Here is a 22381-nt window from a genome sequence, read left to right as displayed (position 1 = left end):
CTGCAGGATCTCCTCCATGGACACATTTGGGGGGGATTTTTGTGTGCAGGCTGTGTGACCAAGGTCTTGAGACTTGTTGCTAATGGTCTGCATTCTTCCAAGGAAGGCTTGGACCATTGCTGAATTTACAGGACCCTGTTTGCAGTCACTTAGAATCACATAGGTAGTAACATATTACTTGCTTTGCCATGAATACACTTTGGCTTAGGGTGCCTGTGCTGGCGAGGAAATGGAAATAGTTTGGGTGGGTTTTAGGGATTTGGGAGAGATGCTGAGAACATGCTCGTTGGCTTTTCTGATCCCTGTTGATATGTGAAGGTGATCTCTTACGGCTGGGGTCATTTTGACAGCGGCTCTTATCAATGGTATGCCCCTTGGCTCCCTTTACAGATTTTTCAGTCACATTACGGTCACTACTCTCAATATTGGGGGTCTGAGAATTAATTTTATTAATTTATTTTTGGCCAAGGGATCTTAGTTCCCCGACCAGGTCTTTAGGAAGAGGAGTCCGTGTATCATCAGTCTGTCTGGAATTAGATGAGCTGACTTACATGCACGAGGCTGGTCCAGAGCACCTCTGGGGGAGAGCAAGATGGGGTGTGTGAGGGGGCAGCGGTGCGGACGTGCGTGTGTGGAGGACAGAAGTCACTCCGTGCAGTCGAGGAAGGGCAGGCTGAGCTCACGAGCTGCACTTGTGTCTCAGCGGCCCTGTGGCTGCTGGCGGAGAGGATGCGCTGGGAGTGATGAGAGGCACAGAACTCAACACCAGGGCGAACGTTCATCTCAAAGGGGAATGAAACGTCTCACGAAATGCAGGATTCTCTGTCTTTCAGAAAGGAATTACAAGGAGGTGGTCCTCCCCTTTCCTCCTTTCGCTGTCATTCCCTTTTAAGCCCGGTCACTACCTGAAACCTGGCGCCCTGCACATGAGTAACTGCATCTTTTCTGGCAGCGTGTTACTATCTCAGGCATGGGTTCCCTATCAGTGCAGACGAAAGGGGAGAGGGCCTGGAGGCCCGGAAATGTGGCTTGCTTAAAAAACGGCTTCTTTTGGTTACTGACGCGTAAATAGGATCTATGGGCTTTTTACGGTTATGTTGAAGCTCTGCCAGGAACGACACACACCTGACAGCTTTGTCCGAACGTCTAAGGCGCTTTCTGAAACGAACAAGCTTGCACTGAGATGATTTACAAATGACTTCCAAGCTCAAGGTCTAATGCATGAATTTTGTCGACAGATGAGCTTGGCAGGTGGGCGGTGGTGGTGGTTGTTGACAGCATAAGTCAGGGAAAAGGGTCTCACAGAGCTAACTTCACTAAGAAACACCGTGGCTGAGACGCAGATGCCTCAGTGCTCCATGGCGGTGCCTTACATACGGATGCTCAGGATGATAAATGGAAGTCGGTCAAGCACCGGTGGCCCCACCCCCTGCCCCGCCCATCCCCACAGTGCGTTTGGGCAATTTGCACGCTGGGAAAGACCAATCATTGCTTTGGGTGCAGCGTACCTTTTCCAAGTATGTGTAACTCCAGGTTTTACCATCAGCAAAAACCCGGGACACAATCCTCCCCTGTCCGTCATAATCGACTTTCTCGCTGGTGGTTCCTCGCTGGATGCTGGCAATTTGACCCGTGGACGAATAGGTGACATTGACGGCCATCAGCTTGCTACTCGGCAGCCAGAGAGTCGGATGCCCTGACGTGTCATAGGCGATCCTCAGGAGAAATTTACGGTGGTCATCATAGATCTTCTCTGTCTTTGTTGTTCGATCAAAGTCAACTGAAAGGAGGTTTCTGCCATTAACCTGGTTCAACACAAACAAGATGATAAAATAAATCACGCTGTTCCAATACCAGCCCCTTATTACTCTTCAGGGTCCCCACTATTGTTTAAACACCATTTATGATGATTGATTCTCTTTGTCAGTAAATTAATTTAGCAACTTCTTGGGTACAAGTGCAAGGCAGTAGATTAACTGCTCTTTTAAAAGGTTTCATTAAGCAGAGAGACAGCCTGGCGTTTGTTCAAAACCCTTTCAATTAAATTTTGTAAACTTAAGCAACTGATAAGAAAAATGCCGAGATGTATTTGCTTTCAAGTTTGCTCAGAAGATAGGAAGGTGGTAAGCCTGACATCGCTGCAAATTACTCAAAGCCCCGCCCTCCCAGAAGACACTGGGAAATAACTGCTCACTAGATTAATCATGGCTACATTAAATAAAACGGTGGTAAATGTGATTCCAGCCCTTTGAAGAACAGTTAAGTAGAAGCTGGAGCCCACATTACTGTAAATTATTAATCAGTTTAAATAGCAGGAGGTTACAAACACGATCTTTGCTTTGGGCTGAGTGCTGAAATGTCACAATTTTTTGGAATGCCTTTTTCTTTGATGACATCTGGTTAACTGGCAAGGACTTCAGATCCTTCACTCCCACATCTACACAGTCTGACCACCGTGCTTAATTTACAAATCGAGCCCCACGTTGTCCTAGGGACTCCATGGGGCTCTGTGCCATCCTCAGAATCCACGACTACGTCTGGCTGTTACGTCTGCGATCCAAGGTGCACACCAGCCGGTGTTCGTTGCTATGGTGGACACGCGGCCTTGGTTAAATTCTGCTTTATAGATGGTCTACTGTGTCTGCAGAAGGCCAGGGCCAGTCCACTCTTTGATTTTCTGCTGCACCTTTGTGACAGTGGTGGCTTGTCCATAACAAAATGCTCCTCAACTGTTGGGACTGTTACAAGTTACACGGGAAAATCCTAACCTTTATTGACCATGTCCTAGCTAGAACCTTCAAAGTAGACTACTCCAGCTGATCACTTACACACACACACACCCCCTGTAGAAGGATATGACAACCCACAAATATTCTTGCCTGGCAAATCCCATGGACAGTGGAGCCTGGTGGGCTACAGTCCATGGGGTCAAAAAGTCGGACACGACCAAGCGAATGAGCACCACCACATATACACACCACACCAATACATGTAAGTAAAATACATGTATATTTATGTGAAATCTGGGATAGACATTTGTGTCTTCTATCATGGCCATTAAACAAGACCCATGAAAAAATACTCCCTAAGCTTTCATTTGAACTCTTCCAATGAGCTCTTCAAGGGGAGTATTGTGAAGTCCACAGAAAGGTAAAGATACCAGCTGAAAAGAAGTTTATGCCTAAAAGGCAAAGTGATTTTGGGGGAAAAATATCCAGAGAGATGAGTCACAGCACATGAGAAAGCGGAGCCCGGATGGAGTGAGGAGATCTTGATTTTTCAGTCCCGTCATTGGAGATCCCTAGGTTGGGAAGAGCCCCTAAAGGAGGGTGTGGCGACTCCAGTATTCTGCAGAATCCCTTGGACAGAGGAGTCTGGTGGGCTACGGTCCCTAGGATCGCAGAGAGTTGGATACGTCTGAAGCCACTTAGCATGCACGCATGATGTAGGAAAAAGAAAACCACCCTGGGCCACAGAGCAACCGGTACGCATTGGTGTGGGCATGTGTGTGCGTTGGAGGAGGAACCCAAGCACCTGAAAGCGCCATCTCCACACCCTCAGGGTCTGGGAGCTGCACGACTCTGGGCTCGTGGCGCCCAGAGTCTGTTTCGTCTCTCTGTAAATAAAGAGGTCGGAATGGAGTGTCAGCTACAAATTAGCACTCGCCATGTGTATGTGGTTAATTGCTCGGTTGTGTCCGACTCATTGTGACCCCGTGGACTGTAGCCCGCCAGGCTCCTCTGTCCATGGGATTCTCCAGGCAAGAATACTGGAGCAGCTTGCCATCCCCTTCTCCAGGGGATCGTCCCAGCCCAGGGACTGAACCTTGGTCTCCCATGTTGCAGTCATATCCTTTATGGTCTGAGACCCCAGGGAAACCCTGGGCACTTGCAGTCTACCTCTTACAAGGATTAAATCACGTGCTACTGCAGCTTCTGACCTTCAACATCTCCTGAAAGGAGTTCAGGGTGGAGAGCAGAAAGGAGACACTCTGGAAAAACTGGCAGGACAGGTCTTCAGAAAGATACTCTCAGGAGCTGATTTTATGAACCCAATTCTTGCATTTCCTCACATCTAGAAAAGCACTAAATTCCTTCATGGTGATGTCTGCTCCTTGTGACTGAAAGAAACCTTCTGGAAAAATATGTGCTTAACTGCACATATTGTATTCTCCCTTCTCCAAAGTCACATATATACTGACCCTTCCCACTAATCTCTTTGGAACAGTTTCTCAGAGCTATCGTCATTTTATATGGTTCTGACCCGCCAGCCGAAGGCTTTCTGGGCTTCTGTTTTCCCAAGTGGAAGTGTCTACAGATTAGTAGCTCAGCCTTCTGTGAATTCTGTGAGACGTTACAAGTTTGTCTTGGAAAAAGCCTGATGAAGGCACCGTTTGCTTTGTGTACCCTGGAAGGAAGCTACTGGCTAATGCTACAAAGATATATTTTGAAGTCTACAAATTTACAGATTTGATTTGATGTCAAATTAGCTCAATACTGGACTGGCAGAATTCAGTTCTTCAGCTTTTATTTGCACACTTATGATGCCTGAGCTTCCCTTGTGGCTCAGATGGTAAAGAATCTGCCTGCAATGTGGGAGACTGGGGTTAGATCCCTGGGTGGGAAGATCTCCTGGAGGAGGGCACGCAACCCACTCCAGTCCATGTGATCACGAAGGGTCGGACACGACTGAGCACACAGGTGATGCCTGAAGAAGCGGCTTTCCACAATTTAAACTGCTTCCGAGGGCTCTTGTGTTTCTCACATGGTGATTAAAGAGGGAAACATAAGCCCCAGAATGTTTAGGTTTGCCCTCCTTTGCCCTTCCTCAGGGTTATTCCAGGCTGCAAACGGCCAAGCGAGACCGCCTGTGTAGGAAGTGCCTGTGGACGGCGTGGCCTACGGCCCTGCCCACCGTTTTGTGTTTGACGTGCATTCATCTTCATTTGTATCTCGGACCTTTATCGCCTTCCTGATTCCTCCCCTTCTCCACAGTGTTTCCTCTGTAGAGAGCGTAACAGAATATCTGCCCTGCAGATCTGGTAGGACCATTGGACTAGCAACGGTAGAAGGGCCGAAAGACAGGTCTGGGACCCCTTCTTTGCAGGCCTGCACCCCGCTACTGGGCTTCCGATCCGCCTCCCTGGTTTGGGACTATGACTGCGCCACACTGAAGCGTCCAGAAGGTCTACCACTGCCGTCCTGTGAGCCACCGCACCGAGCACATCACAAATGGAAACACCTCGAAACACCACGAGACCAAACATCTGGAAAGCATTTAACATTTTCCTCCTATCCCGACAAATGCCTTTCTTGGGTCCTCCAACTGAAGAAATGAGGAAAGAATTAGAATGTGGCTGTTTTTCTCCACATTCCAACACAAGCCAAAGTTTTTACTGTTCTTACTATTTCCAGACAACCAACCACTGTTATTCAATATGTAACCTTTCAGAAGATACTAACAACAGACAAAGGATTAATCTCCAAAATATACAAACAGCTTATGGTGCTCAATGTCAAAAAAAGCAAACAACCCAATCAAAAAAAAAAAAAAAAATGGGTGGAAGACCTAAATAGACATCTCTCCAAAGAAGACACACAGATAGTCAAGAGCCTCAAGAAAAGATGCTCAGCATCACTAACTATTAGACAAACAGAGATCTCCGCCCCCTCCCCCAAGGCCCTAATGTTCTCCTCTGGCAGTTGCAGACACAGTGTGCAAGTCAAGGGGTATTTTCATCAGGGACACAATCCCACTTAACTATACCTGTATGAATCATGGCAATTCTGCAAACTTGTTTTGACAGTCATAAAGGGCTAGCATTGTTCCATGCCCCAGAGGCCTTTTAATAAACAACATTAAAAAACATTGTTACATCGTATATACTTCACCTAAGATGAAAAACCTCCTGTGTAGTTGTTAAAATACCTTCAGCTACATGAAAGTGAATCCAAATGTGACTAGGTAAGAGGCCACCATGAACTCCTTTGTGATGTATAGCATTTCTTTGAGTTAAGCATAGAAAAATCTCCATCTTCAAAGATCAGGTCCAGCGTGGTGGCAGTTAATCACAATGTCCCTTTGATATTGGGAGGGAGGGAGTTATGTTCCCTCTGGAAGGCTTGAAAAACTGAGACTCAAACAAGTTAAACAGTGTCTGTCTGCCTGACACCACAGAGCTCGATCAGACCATATGCATGTTATCTGCCATGTGGGTGACGGTATCTCGCCTCCCTGGTGTCCTTGTTAGAACGTCAACTGTCTGCAGATGGCTTTGCGTCCCCTCCACAGGTCATAAGTGCTAACTGCTCTGCATGGCCCCCTCCAGGCCCCACTGTTCAGATTATACAGTGAGACACAAGGATGTCACACACACGTGACGGGCATAGTAAGAGTTAAATAACAGTCTTCGGAACTATCATGTCTAGGTATGCCTCGAAATACCGCTTTGGCTTTCAAGTGTCGAGAATTTCTTTTTCAAACAGTTCACTAAATGTTTTCCTTTAAGGATAAGAATTCTGGGTAAGTTTAGATTACCTTTTTATTTTTTGACATGGACCATTTTTAAGGTCTACTGAATTTTTTACAATATTGTTTCTGCTTTGTGTTTTGGTTTTATGGCCACAGGCATGTAGGATCTTACCTCCCCGACCAGGGATCAAACCAACAGCCCCTGCATTGAAAGGTGACGTCTTAACCACTGGACCACCAGGGAAACCCCTTAGAAGGTGACTTTTTATTATTCAGATGCCATTATAATTTTGGAGAATTGATCAAAGGCTGATTCCAAATTCAACCACTGACAAAAATCAGGACTATTAAAGACAAGCAACTATTATGCATGTCTTTTTTTAAAAACAAATATGCAGGTACAAACAAGTAAGCTAAGAAAAACTGTCAAATCTTTGTTCTGTTTTTCCATGATTTCCTCTGCTAGTTATTCCTATATATCCAAACCCTTTTCCTCTTAATAGAGTTTCACAGAAAATGCTTTTCATGTCGCTCATTTCTTTTATAATTTTTCCTTTTCTACTCTTTGGCCTTTTCTTTTTTAAAGAGCCACTGCATCCAGTCTTCTACCTATTATATCCATGTAATCCGTTCAATCTAGAGATAGATTTGCTTCTTGCAGTCAGACATTGGCAAGGATGTGCTATTCCTACAGCTTCTCTCTCAGGAAGCCCTAAAGGCAATAACATAATCCATATTTTAAGCCTGGCTCTTTCTCATTCCTTCATTTATTGAATAAATATTTGAGTGCTCACCCATGGGTCAGGCCCATAACTTCAAAAATGAAAAAAAAGCACTTTCTGCTAGAAGATAAGGAAAGGTAAGAGAGGAGACGCCCTCCCGAGCGGCCCAAGTGGTAAAGAACCCGCCTGCCAATGCAGGAGACGTAAGAGATGCGGGTTTAATCCCTGGGTTGGTAAGATCCCCTGAAGGAGGGTGTGGCAACCCACTCCAGTAACGTTGTGTCTGGAGAATCCCATAGACAGAGGAGCATGGCGGGCTACAGTCCACAGGGTTGCATTTTTGGACTGATTTCGACTCTGCTTCCTGATTCAGAGGCCCTGCTGGCCCTTCGTCATCCCCTCCTTCCTCCGCTCTGTGCCCTAATCTGCAGACTCCAGGTCCGGTCCTCCAACCAGATTTTCACAGCATCACTTTCTCCCTGGAATTCCTCTCTTAGGATGCACAGAGGGGTGGAATGACCAGGCACGGCTGGCACATCCAGGCTTATCTTGAAAATAAGAAACCCTCCCTTGTGATCCTGGCTCCGTCTCCACGTGAGCCATCCCACGGATCAGCTGGAGGTCTCCTTTCAGTGTGACTGAACAGGCCGTTCTTAAATACTGGGTTTTCTGAAACGGCCTGCCGAGGCACCGTCACTCAGCTGTTTAGAAAGAAACTAACACCCATGCCTGTGTGCACTGGTCTCTTCCTCCCCAAAGGAGGGTTCACTTAGAATCGGGCTGAGAACCAGAGACTTATAATCAGATTTTTCCTCTGCTCTTCTTAATTTCTTTTTCTGTCTAGGAAAGCAGTGCTACAAGGGAAAGAAAAGGATGCACTAGGCTAGCTTGTCTCAAAAAAGAGTGGGCCACGTGTTCTGTGGTCACTTTCAGGGCAGAGCATTTCCCTGGTTTTCCCTCTTTTGCAGCTGTTTCCCTCACCAGCACGTTAACCAGCTCTTTTCTGTGTGTCTGTCGTGTGGGTCTGTCTCTATGCCCACTATTTGTGCCTGTGGTTCAGATTCTCTGGGTCAGGGTTACAGAATATGTAATCATGCCTTTTGTTTTCAAAGGACTTTCACATCATCTCACTTGATTCTGTAGCAATTGGGTGAGACTGTGGCAGGGTAAGGCAGTCAATTATATTTATCCATAATATAGATAATCTGTATCATGTCTATGGGCTTCCCAGGTGGAGCAGTGGTAAAAAATCCACCAGCCAATGTAGGACATGCAAGAGACACTGGTTCCATCTCCAGGGTCAGGAAGATCCCTGGAGGAGGAAGTGGCAACCCACTCCAGTATTCTTGCCTGGGAAATCCCATTGACAGAAGAGCCTGGTGGGCTACAGTCTGTGGGGTCAGAAAGAGTTGGACACAAAGAGTTGGACCATGTCTACATCATAATGTTAGAATATTCTGATATTATATTATTGCGATCATAATACAGATAGTCATATAGATAAGGAAAATGACGTTAGGTCTGTTAGATGTCAGAATTTTCCTGTGTAGTTTATCATTAGAGTAAGGAGTGGAGCCCGATCTAGAACTCATACGTTTTGAGCACAGATGTGAGCAGGACCTCTATGTCTTTCGATGAAGTAAGTCGTGTGTGTGTGTGTGTGTGTGTGTGTACAGGCACACCGCGCCGGCCGTAGGGATGGCCGAATAAGACAAAGCTTGGGACCTAGCTGCCAGTGTGCAGCGGCCCAGGGAAGCAGGGCTGGGGCAGTGGTCAGTGGTGGCAGCAGACAGACACGCAGGCAGCTCGAGGCCTTGCTTCAGTGGAAGAAAATGATGGAGCTGAAGCTGGCTTCGGCCGCTGACCCAGGCCCTCTGCAAGTGACCCTGAAACGAGCCTGGGGCTGGCTTTCTTGCCCATCACGTTGTTGTGGCTGTTCAGTCACCAAGTTCCGTCCAACTCTGCGACCCCATGGACGGCAGCACACCGGGCGGCTCTGTCCTCCACCGTCTCCCGGGGTTTGCTCAGATTCATGGCCAGTGAGTCAGGGATGCCATCTAACCATCTCATCCTCTGCCTCCCCCTTCTCCTTTTGCCTTCAATCATGTTGCCTTCCCACTAATCTTGTTCTTCTTTCTGATGTTCTGTTTTGTCTTCTTCCCTCTCTCTCAGGATAACCCCCCTCGAGCCTCCCCAGCTTCTGTGCATCAGAGCTCCGGGTCTAGGGCCCTGGGGCTGGGGCATCTGGGGGATGGTAAGACAGGAACACAGCTTTGGTTCCAGAAGATTATGTATTTAGAGTCCCAAACTCCTGCCTTGCAATGGAAGTAGAACTGGAATATAACCTGTGAGTTGAATGGCCTGTATCTGATCACTGATTCTTTTTTCTACTTCATTTCTATTTCTTGGAAATAGCCAATATGTATTAGCTATTTCTTAACTGTGAAGGATTGGCCTGGTGAATAATGTTAGCCAGTTATACTAATAACTTAACCGTTTTTTGGTGTCATGAATAGAACATGAATGGTACACTCCATGTTTTCTTCTCTCTCCTTGATTTTGAGTGACTTTTTTTTTTTCAAAGGCAAGGGAAATAATTTTAGGAATGGTTATCTGCATTTATCTGATAAATGAAAATCTGTTCACTAGTAGAAAGAATGAAGCAGGTTTAGTTTATAGTGGCCTGAAGGGGGTTCCTTGTAGCCTGTGTTTTAGTCCTTAATCTATGTTGTCTTTACTAAACAGCTGTCATAAATCACAGCTTGCTTTCTAGTTGTATCTGGCCCACAGCATGAAAAGGAGGAATAAAAACACCTAACAAGGCAACACAGAGAACATTCTGCAAAGATCAATTTACACTAGCAATCAGCAATGTCATCGTGTGTCTCATAGAAATAAGGTAATCCTGGGACTTCCCTGGTGGCTGTATGGTTATGAATGTGCTTGCCAATGCAGGGGACATGGGTTCGATTCCTAATCCGGGAAGATCCCACATGTCAAGGAGCAACTAAGCCTGTGCACGACAACTACTGAGCCCATATGCCGTCACTACTGAAGCCTGGACGCCACAGAGCCTGTGCTCCGCAACAAGAAAAGCCACCACCGTGGAAGTCCGTGCGCTTTGACAGAGAAAAGCCTGCGCAGCAGCAATGATCCAGCACAGTCAAACATACATAAATTAAAAAAAAAAAAAAGGTAAGTCTGGGTTTTTTATCAATAGTGAGGAGATAGGTTCTGACATTGGTTATCTCCTATGTGCCCACATTATGCTTTTTTTTTTTCGGATGTGGACCATTTTTAAAGCCTGTTGAAGTTTTGTTAAAATGTTGCTTCTGTTTTTATGTTTTGGTTTTTTCCCTGCGAGGCATGTGGGATTTTAGTCTTCTGACCAGGGATAGAACCCACATCCCCTGCATTGGAAGGCAAATTCCCAACCACTCTACCACTAGAGAAGTCCCAGGCCCACACTGTACTTTAAAAATATTGAGAATGCAAAGGCAGACTCCATCTTCCAAAGACCAGCCCATGTCTTTCAATATACATATTTAGGATGTTTAATACTTGCAATGTTTCAGCCAATGCTTACTCATCCCTATGCCATTATGAAGTCACCTCTCCTGAGTGGGTGAAGGAAAAGCATAAGATTATTAAGGTACTATTAGTAAAACAAGATCAGTTGTTATCCAGGCTATTTGGGATTGTCCTACATGCAAAATCTTCCCTGGTGGCTCAGACGGTAAAGAATCTGCCTGCAATGCCAGAGCCCTGGGTTTAATCCCTGAGTTGGGAGACACACTGGAGAAGGAAATGATGACCCACTCCAGTATTCTTGCTAGAGAATCTCATGGACAGAGGAGCCTGGTGGGCTTCAGTTCATCCGGTCACAAAGAGTTGGACACGACTGAGTGACTCACACATTTTACATGCAAAATCCTCATTTCCGAGGAAAGAATGGATTTTTAATCAAAGCTATATTGAGAGAACCCTTTTCTCAAATAGTCGGCTCTTACTATGAGCAATGTGATGGCTCGAGGGCCGGCCGTAAGTCGCGCTGTAAGGTAAGGTGTTCCCCTGAGCATGAGGAGGTTGAGTCCCAGGCCCGCCCTCGTGGACAGGCCATTGAATGATGCGGACGACCGGCCGGCCATCACCACCCCTGACGCTGACTTACCCTGAGCTTTCGACCGAAGACATTGACTTTGCCTTGAGCCTGCTCTTTCCGGAATCTCCATTCCACCAAATTCTGACCGTTTTCGCCAGGCAGAGTCATGTTTCTTTTGGCAACTGTTGGGTTAGCGGTGCCGGCCAGAACGTGGGGCTCGGTCTGGTAGTGCGAGTCCAGACCGCTGGCATAGATGATGCGAAGGGAGCCGTCATAGCCGATCTGGTAGCTGTTTCTTAACTGATCTAGAAAAAAGAGGCAGAAAATGTGAACTACAGGTGTGGATTGAACACTTGGTTTGTTGTGGGGTTAGAAGTGATATACATGTCTAAAACACTGACTGGACTCCATTTATAAGGAATAAAAAGTACTTAATGATATTCTTGTAGAAAATAACACTTTGATTTCTGGCATCTCATGCTGTAATGCAGGGGTTCCCCAACCTCCAGGACCTAATGCGTGATGATCTGAGGTGGAGCTGATGTAATAATAGAAGTCAAGTGTACAATAAATGTAGTGCTCTTGAATCATCTCTGAACCATCCCCCACCCTCAGTCTGGGGAAAAAACTGTCTTCCACGAAACTGGTCCCTGATGCCAAAAAACCTGGGAACTCCGGATGTAACAGGTTTGGCTGAATATTAAAGTCCTTCTCCACTTTAGTAGATTTTTCTCATGTGCCTGACAAAACAGAGGAAGGTTCAACCTCTATGGAATGTGCAGCAAATGTTTTTCAAAGAACCAAATAATATGGGTTCTTTTAGGAGTCTGTGTGTCACCTTCAAGGTCTTATGAGACACCCCTTCCTACACCCATCTTTATATCTATCCTTTGTTAAAGATATTTTGAAAAGATTTAATATCTATGCTTTCCACACCAAAAATATATAAGGAGCTATTTCCCCCTGAAACTGACTTAAAAAAAGGCAGTCACCTTATATTTTGTATAAAACACCCTCTCATATTATAGGTTATGGACTTTAACTAAAGAATTTTAATATTAAATATAGGACCATTTGGGGAAGCAATAAGTTCAAGCAACAGTAATTTTAGATGACTGTAGAGATTACCTGACAGAACTGGTTAAAAAAAAAAAAAGTCAAAGACGTTTAACTCAAACTCCCTGGTGGTCCAGTGGTTAGGACACTGTGTTTCCATTGCAAGGCGCCTGGGTTTGATCCCTGGTGGAGGGAGTAAGATCCTACAAGCCAGGAGGTGTGGTTAAAGAAAAAAACAGCAGCAACACAAGTCTATAAAATATTATGTACGTGTGTTAGTCACTGAGTTGTGTCCAAGTCTTTGTGACCCCCATGGACTGCAGCCTACCAGGCTCCTCTGTCCATGAGATTTTCCAGGCAAGGATACTGGAGTGGGTTGCCATTTCCTTCTCCAGGGGAATCTTCCCAAGCTGGAAGTAAATCTAGCCATAATCTGAAGTGTAACTCAGATTCAACAATTAGTCTTAGAGCAATGACCTCACAGTTGCAGCGGTCATTGTAAATGGGCTTCCTGAAGATTACATCAAAAAGGAATATGGTGGGAGGCTCTATCATGGAGATATTGAATGTTTATGCCTACATGAAAGGGATAAGTGTTAGTCGCTCAGTCATGTCTGACTCTGTGACCCCACGGACTGAAGCCTACCAGGCTCCTCTGTCCATGGGATTCTCCAGGCAAGAATACTGGAGTGGGCTGCTATTTCCTTCTCCAGGGGAATCCTCCTGACCCAGGGATTAAACCCATGTCTCCTGCACTGCAGGCAGATTCTTTACCATCTGAGCCCCAGGGAAGCCCATACAGTGAATGAAAACATGGAACGCCCAGGTGTTACATAAATACTTGGAATTTGGTATAAATTTCCAGTGATGGCATGAGAAATGGATTCAAAGACTGCATCACGCATGGATTCAGAAAGTGCTTGGCCTTACGCTGCTGTCCTTCCATGGCTAGTGACGCTGATGCAAAAAGGGATTGATGAGACAAGTGGAGAGTGAGAATTAACTTATTAAATGGGAAAGAAACAGGTTAACAGAAATATTTAGATAGCATAAGATTTTAAATACATGTGTGTGTGTGCTCAATCATGTCTGACTCTTTTAAATTAGATTTCTTAGTATTCCTCCATGGACTCTCTGTAACCCTGTGGACTGTAGCATATTGGGCACCTACCGACCTGGGGAGTTCATCTTTCAGTGTCCTATTTTTTGCCTTTTCATACTGTTCATGGAGTTCTCAAGGCAAGAATTCTGAAGTGGTTTGCCATTCCCTTCTCCAGTGGACCACATTGTGTCAGACCTCTCCACCATGACCCGTCCGTCTTGGGTGGCCCCACACAGCATGGCTTAGTTTCACTGAGTTAGACAAGACTGTGGATGGAGCCAAAGTAAAAACACCACCCAGTTGTGGATGTGACTGGTGACAGAAGCAAGGTCTGATGCTGTAAAGAGCAATATTGCATAGGAACCTGGAATGTTAGGTCCATGAATCAAGGCACATTGGAAGTGGTCAAACAGGAGATGGCAAGAGTGAACATAGACATTTTAGGAATCAGTGAACTAAAATGGACGGGAATGGGTGAATTTAACTCAGATGACCATTATATCTACTACTGTGGGCAAGAATCCCATAGAAGGAATGGAGTAGCCATCATAGTCAACAAAAGAGTCTGAAATACAGTACTTGGATGCAATCTCAAAAATGACAGAATGATCTCTGTTCATTTCCAAGGCAAACCATTCAATATCATGGTAATCCAAGTCTGTGTCCCCATCAGTAATGCTGAAAAAGCTGAAGTTGAACGGTTCTATGAAGACCTACAAGACCTTTTAGAACTAACACCGACGAAAGATGTCCTTTTCATTATAGAGGAGTGGAATACAAAAGTAGGAAGTCAAGAAACACCTGGAGTGACAGGCAAATTTGGGCTTGAGTACAGAATGAAGCAGGGCAAAGGCTAACAGAGTTTTGCGAAGAGAATGCACTGGTCATAGTAAACACCCTCTTCCAACACAAGAGAAGACTCTACACACGGACATCACCAGATGGCCAACACCAAAGTCAGATTGATTATATTCTTTGCAGCCAAAGATACAGAAGCTCTATACAGTCGGCAAAAACAAGACTGGGAGCCGACTGGGGCTCAGATCATGAACTCCTTATTGCCAAATTCAGACTTAAGTTGAAGAAAATGGGGAAAACCACTAGACCATTCAGGTATGACCTAAATCAAATCCCTTATGATTATACAATGGAAGTGAGAAATAGATTTAAGGGACTAGATCTGACAGACCAGATCAGACAGAGTGTCTGATGAACTATGGATGGAGGTTCATGACATTGTATAGGAGGCAGGGATCAAGACCATCCCCAAGAAAAAGAAATGCAAAAAAGCAAAATGGCTGTCTGAGGAGGCCTTACAAATAGCTGTGAAAAGGAAGCCCAAAGGCAAAGGAGAAAAGGAAAGATATATCCATTTGAATGCAGAGTTCCAAAGAATACCAAGGGGAGATAAGAAAGCCTTTCTCAGTGATCAGTGCAAAGAAATAGAGGAAAACAATAGAATGGGAAAGACTGGAGATCTCTTCAAGAAAATTAGAGATACCAAGGGAACATTTAAGGCAAAGATGGGCTCAATAAAGTATGGAAATTGTATGGGCCTAACAGAAGCAGAAGATGTTAGGAAGAGGTGGCAAGAATACACAGAAGAACTGTACAAAAAAGATCTTCACGACCCAGATAATCACGATGGTGTGATCATTCACCTAGAACCAGACATCCTGGAATGTGAAGTCAAGTGGGCCTTAGGAAGCATCACTACGAACAAAGCTGGTGGAGGTGATGTAATTCCAGTTGAACTATTTCAAATCCTAAAAGATGATGCTGTGAAAGTGCTGCCCTCAATATGCCAGCAAATTTGAAGAACTCAGCAGTGGCCCTGGGACTGGAAAAGGTCAGTTTCATTCCACTCCCAAAGAAAGGCAATGCCAAAGAATGCTCAAACTACCACATAGTTGCACTCATCTCACACACTAGGAAAATAATGCTCAAAATTCTCCAAGGTAGGCTTCAGCAATACGTGAACCATGAATCTCCAGATGTTGAAGCTGCTTTTAGAAAAGGCAGAGGAACCAGACATCAAATTACCAACATCTGTTGGATCATTGAAAAAGCAAGAGAGTTCCAGAAAAACATCTATTTCTGCTTTATTGACTATGCCAAACCCTTTGACTGCGTGGACCACAATACCAGTCCACCTGACTTGCCTCTTGAGAAATTTGTATGCAGGTCAGGAAGCAATAGTTAGAACTGGACATGGAACAACAGACTGGTTCCACATAGGAAAAGGAGTACGTCAAGGCTGTCTATCGTTACCCTGCTTATTTAACTTACATGCAGAGTACATCATGAGAAACGCTGGACTGGAGGAATCACAAGCTGGAATCAAGATTGCCGGGAGAAATATCAATAACCTCAGATATGCAGATGACACCACCCTTATGGCAGAAAGTGAAGAAGAGCTAAAGAGCCTCTTGATGAAAGTGAAAGAGGAAAGTGAAAAAGTTGGCTTAAAGCTCAACATTCAGAAGACTAAGATCACGGCATCCAGTCCCATCACTTCATGGCAAATAGATGGGGAAATGGTGGAAACAGTGCCTGACTTTATATTTTTGGGCTCCAAAATCACTGCAGATGGTGACTGCAACAATGAAATTAAAAGATGTTTGGTCCTTGGAAGGAAAGTTATGACCAACCTAGACAGCATATTAAAAAGCAGACACATTACTTTGCCCAAAAAAGTCCGTCTAGTCAAGGCTATGGTTTTTCCAGTAGTCATGTATGGATGTGAGAGTTGGACTGTAAAGAAAGCTGAGTGCTGAAGAACTGATGCTTTTGAATTGCGGTGTTGGAGAAGACTCTTGAGGGTCCCGTGGACTGCAAGGAGGTCCAACCAGTTCATCCTAAAGGAAATCAGTCCTGAATGTTCATTGGAAGGACTCATGCTGAAGCTGAAACTCCAATACTTTGGCCACCTGATGCATAGAGCTGACTCATTTGAAAAGACCCTGACGCTGGGAGGAATTAGGGGCAGAAGGAGAAGGGGACGACAGAGGATGAGATGGCTGGATGGCATCACTGACTCTATGGACATGAGTTTGGGTAAACTCTGGGAGCTGGTGATAGACAGGGAGGCCTGGTATGCTGTGGTTCATGGGGTTGCAAAGAGTTGGACATGATTGAGAGACTGAACTGAACTGGACTGACCATAGCCCACCAGGCTACTCTGTCCATGGGTTTTTCCAGACAAGAATACTAGAGGGGGTTGTGGTTTCCTTCTCCAGGGGATCTTCCTGACCCTGGGATTGAACCTGGGTCTTTTGCATCCCTGTATTGGAAGGCAGGTTCTTTCACTGCTCTACCTGGGAAGCCCTTATGTCACTAAATAAACATTACCTGTAGATATGAGGCTTCTCCTCCTTATCTCTAGAGGTTTACATGTCCACCTTCCCTTTCCTAAGTTCATCTTAGAAAAAGCGCGGGGAGGGAGGGGGACAGCCACATGCTACTTTGGTGCCAGCGGTGTTTTAAACAGGGCCGTTGAAAGCTCTGCTTTCATGCTTACCTTGAACCATGGTGTAGAACGAGTCAATGGAGGACAGATTTGAAGTGATGCTGACATCTTCTTCTCGGCTGGACGACTCGATGTCCACTGTGATCGCCTTGTCCATGTCTCCATGGAGGTTGGTGACCACGCCGGTTGGAAATGTCACATTGGTCAGACGACCTTCGCTGTCGTAGCTGAATGAGAGAGGAATGAACTGGGTGGTAAACGGGCAACCGCAGATGCTTCTTACTCACAAGAGACTTGGCGGCAATATTAGCTGCACACGTTTGGAAGCACGTTTGTCTTTGTGCAGGAGCTGTGCTGAGTGAGGACTTCAAACGTGCTTTGAAGTCATCAGAAGCCTGTTTAACATACAAAAGCCATGCTGGTGAGAGGGAGAGTAAACAGACAGCTCTCCACCTCAGCACATTTTTCTTTGAAGTGTGACCAAAATCCTCCTGCACATCTAATTTGCTGTTTCAAAGGGAACATGTTTGGTGATATTAAATTTCTTAGTATTCCTCCATATTTTCTACAAAGTAGATTTAATTCGATGTTATATCCTGTTTGAAGGTTTTACTAACTTACGCAGTCTATGGCAGTGCGATATGAAAAAAATTATATCTATAACTTTGTAAAACAGTATATATACATTCATGTTATGTATTTGCATATGTAAAGATATTCCTTCAGTACCTTGAGACACCTTTAACAAATCAGTATAATAAAGATTTTTAAAAAGACTTTATTTTTCAGTGATCGACATACTTCATAATGGTACACTGGGACTTAAATGTCGGCGGGGGTGGTGATAATCTAGTCTATACTGACATTACAGGAATGGTGGTGTTTTGAATGATGATTCATTATGTTTACTGAAATGAGATGTGATACTTCCTGACATTTAATGACTATTTATTATACACTAACTCTTTCTTAGCATATATATAAGGAGGAACTTATAATTTAAATGTTAGGATGTACCTTAAAAAGCTATCCTATAATCACAACTATGCATTAGAGATATAACATTTTACTAACATATTGATTTTGGGAGGTGACTTTTCTACTGGTGGCAGCACCAGAGAAAATTTCAAAAATGACAGTGTGCTTTAAAGAAAGGCAGGGGGCGGGGTGGGGGGGAGCGGGCAGCAAATATTGAATGAGAAAACAGGGACTTCCCTGGGACAAAAATGCATTTATGATAGGGTTTCTTATTTACACTAAAGTTGCTTCATTAACAAAAGATCTAAGAAATGGAGTGCTGAACCACGCCCTACTGAAAATAAGACCGGATGCAGAACTAGGAGATGAAAGAATCTTAATAGTGAGAGACAGAAGTCACCAGGAGAGGGGAAAAGTGAAGACAGAATAGTAAAAGGTGTAAGCATGGGGCAACAGGAGAGGGGGGTAGATAAAAAGTACTAAATGTCATTTTGAAATAAAAGGATAGTGGGTTTTGATAGCATCACTTCAAGAAATGCAGTTGGGAATTAGGAGCAGCATCTAGGTATTTGAGGGAGAGCATTCAGCAAGGACAGTGTCATGGTGGAGACAGGAAGGTGGAAAGTTGGGAGGAGAGAGAGGGACGTCCGTTCAGGCCCCATTAATTCTGTGGGGACAGTATCAGTCAGATCAGGGGTTTGACTGACTTGATCTGACAATCTGCCTTGCTGCTTCGCCAGCGGCAGGAACGGGCACTCAGGAGAGGAGGCGGGTGATGGAGAGACAGAGAGAAAGAAAATGCACCATTAAGTGTAATCATTGTTTGGACCCACAAAAGGCAGAGCTGAAATAAAAAACGAGACTCCTTCTCTTCCCCAGCAACCCAAATGCCCCTAGCAGATTAAGGCATCAATGAAAGAAACTCAACAGGGCTTATTGCTGTCATTACTTTTTTTTTCTGAAGACATTATTACTTTTGAAGAAACAAATAAGCCTAGGTTTATAGAATTACTGATCATACCAGCCTAAAGTGCAATGTTAACCACGACATAATTCTTGCATTGCTTTATGTTTCTCACAGGATAAGATGAAGAAAAAGTTACTGTGTTTTTATAGAAATTAACACCCTAAGGTAAATAAGTACCAGAGATGCAACGTACAACCAGATAAATACAATGAACACTATTGTTGTTTAGTTGCTAAGTCATGTCTGACTCTTCCGCGACCCCATGGACTATACCCTGCCAGGCTCCTCTGTCCGTGGGATTTCAAGAATACTGGAGTGGGTTGTCATTTCCTTCTCCAATAATTAAACTGCTGTATGTTATATATATAAAACATATACACATGTTTATAAAACACATAACATATAAACATATAAAACATGTTTATAACATGTTTATAACATATATAAAACATATATATATATAAAATATATAAAGAGAGTACATCCCAAGAGTTCGCAACACAAGTCAAAATTTTTCTATTTCTTTAATGTTTTATCTATGAGAGATGATGAATGTTCACCAAACTGACTGTGATATTCATTTCATGACGTACGTAAGTTAAATCACTGTGCTATATACCTTAAACAGTGCTGTCTGTCCATTATGTGTCAATAAAACAGGAAGGAAAAAGCCACAGAAAAGATTTAAAAAGAAATGGACATCCTTTTGCATCCTCCTATATAAAAGGCAATTCAGTACTTCATCAGCCCTTGCCTCCCTTCCCATTTTACAGACGGACAAATGAAAATCTGATGTGGTCAGGTGATTTGATCAGGCTCTCTCTCTGCATCTCACGACGGGCCCACGCCTGGAGCTTCCAAGCACTGGACCCAGGTCCCCGAGCCCGTCTGTAAATCACAGTGCTTGACGGAGTGGAGAACAACAGCTTCATACAGATGATGCCACCTGCCAGCACTCTGCTGGTTCATTCCCGCCGCTGTCACTCACTGGCCCTTTGCTGGTTTGTTTTCTAGCTCCATTCAATCTACAGCGGGCCTGTCACCCTTCTCCCGCGGAAAGCATTTCTCCCATCCTCGCCGCTGCTCTTTCACTGGCCAACCCCGCGGTCCCCGTCCTGCTGGGCAGGCATTTCCAATCACAGGATGCTGAGCGCGCCGTCTTCGAGCACGGGGCGCTGCGTGTTCAGACGCTCGCCTGTTTGCCTCTGGTTCTTTGGGAAATAAAGCCACAAGTAGCCTTTGTAGGCAGTGCGGTTAGAAGGCCAGAGGGTTAAGCTGGTACCTCAGTGGCCCAGCTCCACAGTGTAGCCCCGCAAGTCCTGAGTTTGTGCTTTCAGACGAGGGGCTGCACGTAAAAAGTGAGGCACTCAGAGGGCTGAAGGGCTCGCACGGGGCCGGCCAGGAAAGCTGCCATTCCTGAAGGACCCTTAGAGCATCTACCCCGCTGGTCACCTACCAGTTTCCAAATAAGCTTGTAGGCAAGTTACAGCATGAGGGAATCTGTGGGTACGAAGAGCATCAGAGCAGGTGATGGTGTGAGGTCCTGCTGGAGTGGCAGGCAAGCGCCACGTCAAGGTGGGGACCTATGCTGGGCCTTGAAATAGACGTGGATTTAGATGGGAAGATAAGGAAGGCACGGGACATAGACCAGCCAAGAAAACAGCCAGGGAGAGAGTGTGGAGGCGTGAGGAAGGACAGGCTCTGAAGTCAGGGGCATGGAAGAGCCCGCTGAAGCAGAGGGTCCAGGTAGGGGCCATGAGATGATGGAGGCAGGCCCTGGACAGGTGTCACCACTGGGGACTGCGATGAAGCAAGGCTTTAATCAAGCTTAAAGGAGCCCAGGGGTGGGGTGACAGGTCACTCAGGGACTCCTCCCCAGACTCGACAATTTCACAAATCAAGACAAAAAAATAAGATTGGGGACCAACAGAGGGTTTTGAAAATTCTTCACCTGTTCCCAGCATCCTTTCATAAAGAGAGGCCATTTAGCCACGCAGCAGGGAGAAAAGACCTAACTTCAGGGGGAGACCATTCTTGACAAGGAAAAGTAAAGCTTTATGAACACATTCTCTCCCTCATTATGTATTTTTTTCCCCATTTCACTGTGGATCCGTGAGAATTTTTGCATGGATTTGCAGCTAGGACAACAGAAGTGAAACAAGATGGATGGCAGACATTGGAATTACCAAGGGACCCTGGATGAGGGAGGGAGGGAGAATAAGACACCTGTCAGATGGGGCAGCTGATCCCATCTTTAGCAAAAGCAGAAAACCAATGCAACAGCCGATGTCCGGCCGTCCTCCGAAAAGCTTTGATCCCAGGTTCTAAGGGGGCCTTCTCATCAAATACATGCCTCTGGACACAGTCTCTGCCCTGTGCAGCGTTGTGGCGCTCCAGAATGCTGCCTGGCCTCGCTCGTGAGCTAGCCTGCCTTGCTTGTAGATTTGAGACACGGTTTTCTTTTATGAGCTTTTGAAATCGCAACGCTTCAGGCTCCAGGGAATCTGACTGGAACATCACTTTCATGCCCCGCACCCCTTCCACTCTTGGCCGCAACCTCGTAGCTTCAGATTCATCACACAGCACATTCCTTTTTGCTCCCGGTTGACCCCTCTTGACAACAGCCCCTCGCTGGAAAAGACAAACTCCCTCAGGCTCCCCATGACCTCCTGCTCCTTCACTGATGGGCTGCCCTGCGTTGAGGCTTCTTTATTTGTTCATCTTTAATTTTGATTGCGTTTTTGCCTAGACTTGCTGTTTTAGCCTTTGTGGTATATTTTTAAATCTCTTTTTAAGTTTCCTTAACAGCAGGATTCTCAACAAATGCCCTGGAAAGCCAGAGGCTCAGACCATCTCAGTTGAAGATGCTGACTTCCATCCTGATGTGAAATCCTCTCTCTCATACCCCCTTATAGACGAGAAGTTCCCGACACTTTCCTTTGCCTTCATAATGCCTTGCACGTATCTTTCCACTCCCACAGCCGCCCTAGATTGCAAAAGTTGGTTTTACTGCCTCTCCCCACACCCATGGTTACCAAATCCACCTTCTAAGCTGTGCCATGCCCCTGCTCCCGAGGGTAACACTTCTCTGCTCAAACATCCCTAGCGGTTCTTCAGCTGAGCCAGACATTGACTAAGACTGTCACCAACTAAGACCCATAGACTGTTAATACTGCATATACATTCAGGTGGAAACAAAGTCCTCAAAAACTTAAACAAACAAAAATCAACATTAAAAAAAACCACACACACAAACAAAAAGGTGTTTGGGTGTGGGGGCAACTTCCCGGGGAATCCAGTGGTTAAGACTCTGTGCTTCCAATGTAAGGGGCAAGGGTTCAATCCCTGCTCAGGGAACTAAGATCCTGCATGCCCAGGGCATGAAGCCCCATGTGAGTGTGCTAAGAAGCTTCAGTTGTGTCCAACTCTTTGCAACCCTATGGACTGGAGCCCTTTAGACTCCTCTGTCCGCGGGATTCTCCAGACAAGAATACTGGAGTGGGTAGCCATACCC

General features: G+C 45.2%; 1 protein-coding gene across 7 annotated transcripts in view; it reads right to left on the bottom strand.

Moving 5' to 3' along the window:
• The window catches only part of TENM3 (teneurin transmembrane protein 3), a 621736-nt gene that overhangs the window by 10414 nt on the left and 588941 nt on the right, over positions 1–22381 (bottom strand). For all 7 annotated transcript variants that reach the window (XM_043454043.1, XM_043454046.1, XM_043454048.1 and 4 more), the window contains 3 exons: positions 16974–17149; positions 11365–11600; positions 1509–1805 (listed from right to left, as the gene is read on the bottom strand). In XM_043454043.1, coding sequence (XP_043309978.1) covers positions 1509–1805; positions 11365–11600; positions 16974–17149 — 709 coding nt within the window. The remainder of the gene's footprint in view (positions 1–1508; positions 1806–11364; positions 11601–16973; positions 17150–22381) is intronic.

The sequence above is a fragment of the Cervus canadensis genome, chromosome 31 (assembly GCF_019320065.1).
Source record: "Cervus canadensis isolate Bull #8, Minnesota chromosome 31, ASM1932006v1, whole genome shotgun sequence".
In the NCBI taxonomy this organism is placed as follows: domain Eukaryota; kingdom Metazoa; phylum Chordata; class Mammalia; order Artiodactyla; family Cervidae; genus Cervus; species Cervus canadensis.
This window is presented reverse-complemented; position numbering and strand designations above follow the sequence as displayed.